The sequence below is a fragment of the Arachis hypogaea genome, chromosome 11 (assembly GCF_003086295.3).
Source record: "Arachis hypogaea cultivar Tifrunner chromosome 11, arahy.Tifrunner.gnm2.J5K5, whole genome shotgun sequence".
Lineage (NCBI taxonomy): Eukaryota > Viridiplantae > Streptophyta > Magnoliopsida > Fabales > Fabaceae > Arachis > Arachis hypogaea.
The window spans coordinates 54,728,982-54,737,706 of NC_092046.1; the positions used below are offsets into that span (position 1 = coordinate 54,728,982).

The 8,725-nt window shown below is 36.4% G+C and overlaps 1 protein-coding gene across 7 annotated transcripts; it reads left to right on the top strand.

Annotated features, from left to right (window-relative positions):
* Nucleotides 1-810: 810 nt before the first annotated feature.
* Nucleotides 811-7,589, top strand: LOC112721244 (WD repeat-containing protein DWA2). Of its 7 annotated transcripts, none has more exons than XM_025772316.3 (16): nucleotides 811-1,038; nucleotides 1,480-1,525; nucleotides 1,622-1,717; nucleotides 2,201-2,289; nucleotides 2,376-2,459; nucleotides 2,547-2,679; nucleotides 2,845-2,956; nucleotides 3,298-3,397; nucleotides 4,281-4,408; nucleotides 4,777-4,846; nucleotides 5,064-5,152; nucleotides 5,352-5,397; nucleotides 5,530-5,600; nucleotides 5,682-5,755; nucleotides 5,834-5,892; nucleotides 7,219-7,589. In XM_025772316.3, exons 4-16 carry the CDS (start codon nucleotides 2,245-2,247, stop codon nucleotides 7,225-7,227), a joined length of 1,020 nt encoding a protein of 339 aa, XP_025628101.1. In that variant the 5' UTR covers nucleotides 811-1,038; nucleotides 1,480-1,525; nucleotides 1,622-1,717; nucleotides 2,201-2,244; the 3' UTR covers nucleotides 7,228-7,589. The 7 variants fall into 7 exon arrangements, with proteins under 7 accessions (XP_025628101.1, XP_072063002.1, XP_025628099.1 ...); XM_072206901.1 differs by having other exon boundaries at nucleotides 2,206-2,289; XM_025772314.2 differs by lacking the exon at nucleotides 7,219-7,589 and adding an exon at nucleotides 6,561-7,061.
* Nucleotides 7,590-8,725: the final 1,136 nt, after the last annotated feature.

The following is an 8,725-nucleotide window of genomic DNA, read 5'->3' on the forward strand; positions in this document are numbered from 1 at the left end:
GAAGAAGGATTGGGCGATGCTGGTCGCCGGTGGTGTTTTGGGCGGACGGAGGCGGTTGGGCGGATTGGTTGGTGGCGTCAGGTTCAGTAAGTGATTCACGTCTCTCTCTCTGCTAGGGCATGCATAAGGGTAGTGAGGAAGAAGATGGAATGGCGCGAAGTGCCTTTAACGTTTCTCTCTCTCTCTTCTATATCCACCTGGAAGGTTCTTAAAAAAATTCAAATTAAAAATAAAAAGCCAGGTAAACAATTAACGTGCCATGTTGGCTTTTAACTTAACGGAGCTAACGTTTTAATGACGTTCGGGTATTATCGACAGACGGATCCAGCTTTTCATGGGTACAAAGTCACTTTTCTTCTTCTATGGGTACTTTTGTCAGCGTTCGTAAAGTTTATGGGTACAAATGGTAGTTTTTCTTATGAAAAATTGAACATGAAATTCATTTTCAACAAACAAAAAACAAAAAATGAAAACAGAAGACATTTTCACAAACCAATCAGTCTTTTAATTTTTTTTTTTTGCAATTTTTCTATTGGTTCGGTTTGGTTTTGTTATGAAATTAAAGACTTGAACCAAACTAAACTGTAAAAATTAATGCCAATGAGTAATAATTCAAATGGCATAAACTTCCCATATTCAATTAAGAGATTGCGGGTTCGAGTCTTCTATCTTTTCAAATTTTGCCAATGAGTAATAGCTCAAATGACATAGTCCCCATACTCAATTAAGAGGTTGCGGGTTTGAGTCTCCTATCTTTTGTAAAAAAAAAAAAAAAACTGTAAAAATTAATAAAGTCTCAAAAATGCCCCTGCGAACCCTAATTCCTTCCTCAGCCTCGTACCTCACTCTCTATCACTCACTCAACTCACTCAAACGCAGTAGTCCAGCCGTCGTATTTTCCGTTCACCGTTTGCGTCGCAACGCAGCCCAGACTCCAGACGTCGCAGCTTCCGTCCGGCTTCCGATTGCAATCCCCTTTTCCGCCGTCCATCTCCGCCGTTTCCGCGCGCATCCCCTGCATCCGGAATGGAGCCTCAGGTAGTAGTTGGTTCGATTCTGTTCTGTTCTATTATTCTATGGTTTGTGTTCCGTTGTGGCCTTCTGTTCTATCTTTACAAAATGAACATGAAAAATACACAAAACACATCAATAGAAATTTTTTCCCTACATATCAAATGTTGCATCCTTGAAGAATCGTAACTAACTGGAAAATTAGGACAGAATTAATTTTTGGCAATATATACAATTATTCATTAAAATTCAACCCTCTATATGCTGAAAAAAAATCATCTGGAATTTTGTTTGTGTTGTTTTAGGAAGATGATGAAACAAAATTGACAACAAGTCCAATGCCTCTTTTTCTGGTTTTTTGTTCTGATTTATGTATCTATAAATGGGTAGATGTGTGTGTAAAAACTTTACATGGTAGCATTTATTTGTTTGTGTTGATGTTTGTTATACTTTTTATTCAAACTGCAGTGTATCTAAACAGCACTTCTAATGCGGTAGAAGAAGCAGAAGAAATGTAAGTCTTTTGGTTTGGTTACCTTTTTTGAGCAAAAAATGATTTGATTCATAAATGAGGGTTTTCAAATTTGAATTGAATGGATTTACCTTTCAGTGCTTGGAATCAACTAGCACCTTTGGGGGAAGCAGGTGGACGAAGACACAGCAGCTGAAAGTCACTAGCCAAAAGCCATTCAAGCTAAGAACTGAGGTAATTGCCTATTTAGATGCAACAAATTGCTGTATAGCCTGTATAGCCATTCAATGCAACTAAAACATTTTCCATTTCAGTGACATGCTTGCATTTTCAATTTGCTGTATAGCCTGAATAGCCATTTGCTTGCATTTTAGTGACAACAAATGTTTGTGTTCAGTTCAAAACCAATGCAGTTGCACATTTTCTCCTATAGTTTTTGGCCTTGGCCACTGTATTGCTGTGATCTTTGTACAGTGTTAAAACAATAGAATTGGTGTAGGACATGGAATTTTTTCTGAATTAATTTAAAAACTGAACCAAACCAATCCAATTACATTTGGTTTGGTTTGGTTTGGTTGACCTCAAATATAAAATTGAACCAAACCAAACTGAACATTTTTTGTACGATTGGATCGGATGGTTCTTCCTCTAAAAACCAAACCAAATTGAACCGTAAACACCTCTATTGAACTCTGAACTGTGTGTGCGACGAGCTAGCAAAGTGGAAGATTCAGCATCCGGAGGAGCAAGAAGCAAGGGCAATGCAAGGTGCATCATCAGGCATAGGATACGGTCTAAAATATCAGGTCAACTTCACTAAAAACCCTAAAATATTTATGATTCTCAATCTCCATTGATCTAAATTGTTATCCACTTCTCATAACATGCATAGGCTCGATGCATTTCGGATGTAAAGGCAGACACGGATCACACTACCTTTCTGGCTGGCACTCTCAGCCTCAAAGAAGAAAATGAGGTAATAATATGCTTAATTTTCACGTTTCACTTTCTCATTGACATGTGACTCCAATTTCAACTTGTTTCTCATTCTTTTGTTTTGTAGGTTCATCTGATTCGGCTTTCGTCGAGTGGAACTGAATTGTTCTGTGAAGGATTGTTTTCGCACCCGAATGAGATTTGGGACCTTGTCTCATGTCCTTTCGATCAACGGATCTTCTCAACCGTTTACTCTAATGGTAATTGACTGCGTTTTACGACTTATTTACTTCACATTGAAAAACATTTTCAAAGTATGTGCGTTTTTTGCGTGCTTTTTGAGCTTGATAGTTGAGATAGTTTATGCATCATGTTAGTATCCACAGTTAGACTGGTTTATGACTATTTTCTTTTTGTTTGTTAAGGTGAAACTTATGGAGCAGCAATATGGCAGATCCCTGAGTTATATGGCGAGTTGAATTCGCCTCAGTTAGAAAAAATTACATCGCTAGACGGTCATGCTGGTAAGATTAAATGGTAAGTTTGCGATTCCCCATATGCTGATTTTGATTTATCTGATAGGAAGTGATGTTGTAATTTAATATTTTGAACTTCCAGTGCTGGTGTTATATATGAAGTCATTACTCTGTTTTGGTAATTATCTAAAGATGTTGAAGAAATTTTTGAGGATAAAATAGTTAACAGTTGTTCTTAAGGAAGATATTATACCTCTAAGTTTACAGTAAGTATTGGACTCCCCTTTTGGCTATGTCCTGGAAGAGTTGTCGTTCTTGTCTGATGTATGCGCATTACTCTCTGAATATGATACGCTATTTTATTGTCTTCCCAATCCTTACTGAAAATTCACTACCAAACAGTATTCTCTGGTGGCCATCTGGAAGGCATGATAAATTGATCAGCATCGATGAGGAGAACCTCTACTTGTGGAGTCTAGATGCTTCCAAGAAAACTGCACAAGTATGAAGTTCACACTACGTATCTGAAGTTTGTGACATATGCATGCATAAGAAAATGTCATATTCCACTGAAACACGTGTCATTGTTATCCAAGTTACCATCACTTGTTATAATAAGTTAATGATTTGAAATTTTGAATGTTGCACACATGACAAATTGGGGAGAGTAAAATGATGAAAGATCATCTAATCACATGCAAATGTGAAATGGTTGATTTCTCTCTACCTTAAGCCCCTAAAAAATTCAAAAACAAAAGGAAAGTATTCTATGCCCCTTGAAGTGTAATATTAATATACGTGATCAATGGATTAGTTATTTTATTTCTTCCTGGATTGACTCTAAAGATAATTGTTTTGCTAGAAGCTATTGTTTCAAGTTTTGAGCAAGAGGCGTGATAAGAAATTAAGGCTTGAAACTGATTGAAGATAGGTGTAAATGGATCCCCCTAAAATGACCGAGAAATGAATTTTATATGTTGTCCATAATGGGTCTTATTTCGTATTATACAATAGTGTATCAGTAATTCATAGGAGAATGATTGATCATTGCCAGCCATAATATTTGCTGCTAACTGCCTAGTTGTAATTTTGAATGACTCTGATTCCTTGATTTTATGGTTTGATTATTTGGGTTGGAAAAGGCAAACTCTATTCGTTTTAATAGTCCATCTGCATAAAAGTTAAATATCGCAAAGTTACTAGGGATACTGGTATTAGATAGCGTTGTATATAAATGTAAATGTGTTTGGACTTTGATAATCATGGTTTTACTTTACATAGTAACATGTGATTACAATATATATTTGTGAATATACAATATCTCATATTTGCAAATGGTGTTCAATGACTGTCGGACTAACGTGCACCCCCAACATAAAATGTAGATACAATCACAAGATTCAGCTGGCATGCCCCACAAGATATCTGGTGGGGCATGGGATCCACATGATGTGAATTCTGTTGCCGCAACTTTTGAATCATCTCTCCAACTATGGGATGTCAGAGCAATGGGGTATGTAATGTTCAGATAGCATAATTCATTCTTGTATTAATGTATTTAAATAGGTGATAATATTCCACAATGGTGAACACAAACATGGTTTTATTTAAAAATATGAGGAAAGTTAGTTTAGTATTTTTGGAACTTTGAATTATGTGGTAACATGATTCTAGGCATCTTGAAACATCATCTGCCGGTTTTGTTTATTTTTTAAAGCAAATTTATTTGCAATTATTTCTTCCTTTTCTGTTATTTTCACTTGAAGTTCACTATTGTGGGTTGAGGGAAAGGGTTATATATTCCCCTACAAGCAACTAGTTTTAGTATGAATTAGTACCACTTGGAATTGTTGTCTATTAATAGGATTCTTTGAATTACAGGAAGACTATTTCAATTGAATGCTCCCATGTACGCAGTGTTGATTATCACCCGAAAAGGAAGCACGTACTTGTAAGACTTGAACTTTGTGGTCATTGTTGAAGTGCTAAGTGTGTTTATACAATTCCTCAAAAATGGTTAAAAAATCTGTGTCCGATATAGTATGTGTTTGATAAACTTTAATTTGAATTACGCAACTTCAAGTTACAGAGCAGCTGACTTCTGAGACAGTAGTATTCACCCACATTCCATTCTTATTGATTCAGTTGAATGACTATGATCTGTACAGGTTACTGCAGAACATGAGTCTGGGATACATATCTGGGATCTAAGAAAACCAAAAGTTCCCATCCAAGAGCTTCCAGGACATACGCATTGGTAACTAGCACCTGTAGTTGAAGAGTTGATTTCATTTCTTAGTTATATTACAAAGGATAATGAAAAATAATATGCAAAAAATACTCTCTATCATCAACGATTTTGATGCCCAAATAACTTATGTCTTAATGCCATTATAAGCTTTTTCTTTTATCAAAATAAACAGACATTTGATCGACAGTCTATATTGTATTGCCAGGACATGGATTGTCAAATGTAACCCTGAGTATGACGGAGTGATCTTGGTTATCTCTCATTCTCTCTTTCATACGCACAACACACGCAATCACAAGGATACTGAATTACTTACAGACCTCTTCTATTTTTCATTTGTGTATGGGGTTGTTTAATTATTTTTCATGATGTGGATATTTCAGAGTGCTGGTACAGATTCAACAGTGAACCTGTGGCTTGTCTCTCTAGGCAATGATGATGTATCAACTGAGAGGTCATTTTCTGATTTTAAATATTATTAAACATTTTTTTATGACTAATATTATTTTTCTGATTTTCCTATGTTTTTCTGCAGCCAAACTGAGTCACCTACTCATTGGGTTGATCCTTTAATCAATACGTATAGTGATTATGAAGACAGCATTTATGGTAAGGGATTTCTTCTTCTTTTACTTAAATTCATGATCTTTAGTGATTTCTATTTCCAACTATTGGTTCATGTTACAGGGCTCACCTGGAGTTCTCGTGAACCATGGATCTTTGCATCGTTATCCTATGATGGCAGGGTAAGATCATGAGAAAAGCTTTCGACTAACCCTCAGTCTTAAATTGACAAGTTCTCCTCATGAAAATTAGAAAATGTAAAAAATAAACAAATAAAAAGACAAAAACCTGTTTTTTTTGAATGGTCTTAATAAAAAAAATATCTTCAAATATTCTCTGCACCACTAGATTTTCTCTTATATTATGGTTTATGTGGATGGTCTTAGCTGTTTTATCCAATAAGAGCAGTAGTAAGCTATGACTGCAAAATATTAGACCTGCTGCTCCTGATGAACCAATATATTGTGTATTGTAGCCATCGGCGTATTGGTCTATTGGACCTAGGTTTGAGTGTTTCATACTTGATCTGAGTTTCTTGATGGTAAAGTCTCAGATCAGTTAGCGCTGTTTCTATCCCCCCTTTCAAAGAATGCTTCTGATCATGTATTTGGGTGATGTAGCTGGTGCCAATGGCATACACTTGTTCATAAGATCGGACTACTTGATTTAACACTTCTAGGTCCTAAACAATAGTATTGCCTGATTTATTATCTGGCCTATCACTTACAGTTTGGACCGGAGTATAACAATCTAAATCAGTGATTTGCTCTCAAAATTCTATGCATTTATCAAGTTAGATGTTGACATTATAAATAACCCTATTAATTTGGCATTTCTTCTTTCAAAACAGGTGGTTGTAGAATCGGTTAAACCTTTCATCTCCAAAAAATGAAGTTAAAATAAAAAATCATGCCGTTGTCACCATTTTGCCTTCTTGTTCTGCATCGATAGTTTCCTGCTCCCCTGGTATTGAGATAAACAGATGACTAGAAGACCCAAATTGTCATTACATCATGGTACCATTGGCGGGTTCATGTGGCAAACATGTTTAATGTTTTATGTGCATAACATCCTTGACCAGCAGCCATTCATAGCCCCGAAAGCAATGACATTGTTTTGGAAATTTTTTCGTTTAGGTTGGTTTATGTTTCTAACATTCTTTGGTACGTTTCCACATGTAATTCATGGTTAAACCTAATGCTTAGTTGCAAAACCTCATCATTTGTGCTAAATTGTGGTCTGAGGGGCGAGGTGGAATGTTGAATGCGTTCCATTATTAACAGTCTATTATAATGACTCACCTTCATTGTACTTTTGATTTGGATATAATCAAATCTCAGTTGAACAACAATGTGAATGTTCTTAGTTGCTAGCTGACTTGTTTTGCCTTTGGCACGTGAGGGGCTAATAACCACGAATTCTCTGCCAATCTTTGGTATTAGCATGTAAGCGCTTATTCATTTCGATTCAACCTCTTATCCACAATTTGTTATTCACTTGGTCAATAGGTGCTTTGATGTGTGGACGAGTTATATTTGAGTGGCACGTGGCAGGGGCATTGTGGGAGGACAGATTCGAGCATTCCGAGTGACTGGATTTTGGGGGCAAGTGGATAAAGGGAGAACCGGAGAAGACTTGCTCTCCAACAGGATTCAAATCCACTTTTCGATCTTTGTCGTGCCACTATTTAGGTTAAGTATTGGCGGAACGGTCAAACAGTGCTCCTGCTCTATTTGATGGAGCTTCCAAAAACATTTTAAAATTTATTCCAGTTTATTTTGTATTTATCAATGAGCAACAATATTTTTTAAAATTATTTTTAAAACCCAAACATAATTAAATAAGTTAATTGCATCCAAATCACTTACGATGTCAAAAACACTAACATCTGATGCCTTCATCTTTGTCTCCAAACCAAAAATAAACAATTTTTTTTTTAATTTTATTATTCTTTGAATGCGAACGAGGTTTTGGATGTTAGGGTATCTCAGTTTCCTTGATTATACCCAAATATGAGAGCTGTTTCGGGGGTTACTTGAAATGGTAATTTGGACTTGAACATGAGGTCTAAACTTCTTATGAGACAACAACCGATTTGTTTTGGTTGGGGGGGGGGGGTGGTATCTGCAAGAGACTTTGATACTTAAGTTAGCAAGGATTTTAGGCAGGTTTTTAGTATATTGGGAGCGTGAATATACCTGAGGGATGTCAGTATATTTATAATAGAATAGATAGCCACCTTTTGAAGTAGTTCCAACTTTATTGGTGGATAACCGTTTCCTATATCTTGAAATTTTGTTGGAATCTATATTTTGGTGTAGATAGAGATAGTATGAGAGATTCGGGAAAGGCAATTACTTATTTAAGTAAAACTAGACATTTCTTGCTGCGTGTGACCTCTTTAAGAGGTCAGGTAAGCTGGAGAGGCCATCCTTTTTGGATGAGCCTTTATCCTTATTGGGCATTGCTTTGTCGTGGGTCAGGGTATGAACAGTGCTCATGCTTGAGTCCAAGCTTTAATGAGGTCGGGCCCAAGCATTTCGTGGCTTCAGTTTCTATTATCAGGTACGCCGCCTCCAGGAGGTCGGGTACTCGACGTGTTTCAAAATTTTAAAACGTTGCCTCTTTAATGATATAGCAAACGTTATGCGGCAGTTTTCTTGAAATCCGCGCGTAGCTTTAAAGAGGGGTGCGAAATGCCTTTTTTGCCCCTTGTTTCTTATAAAAGCCTCGCGCCTTCTTTCTTCACCCTTTTCTGTTTTTGAAATCACTCACTTTTCTTCGTTTCCCACTTTAGAAGAAAATACCCTTAACTCGTCTTATTTTGTTCTTGCTTCGTGATGTCGTTCTAGTCCAATATTTCTCTGTCTTGGACCCTTTGAAGATCTTGTTTTGTTTTTTCGGAGAGGAACGTTCGTGTTTCTTGCTATTTAGACGTGCCCTTCCATTTTCGCATTTCATCAAGGTTGGTACTTTTTCCTTTGTTTTTTGTTTTCGATTACTCTGAGTAGTACT

What these genes read in the sequence shown, in the direction of transcription:
- LOC112721244 (XM_025772314.2), top strand. Translation starts at nt 2,245, where the DNA reads ATGCAAGGTGCATCATCAGGCATAGGATACGGTCTAAAATATCAG. An exon ending in GATACGGTCTAAAATATCAG is followed by an intron (nt 2,290 to 2,375) that starts GTCAACTTCACT and finishes TAACATGCATAG; the next exon opens with GCTCGATGCATTTCGGATGT. An exon ending in TGGGATGTCAGAGCAATGGG is followed by an intron (nt 4,409 to 4,776) that starts GTATGTAATGTT and finishes TTTGAATTACAG; the next exon opens with GAAGACTATTTCAATTGAAT.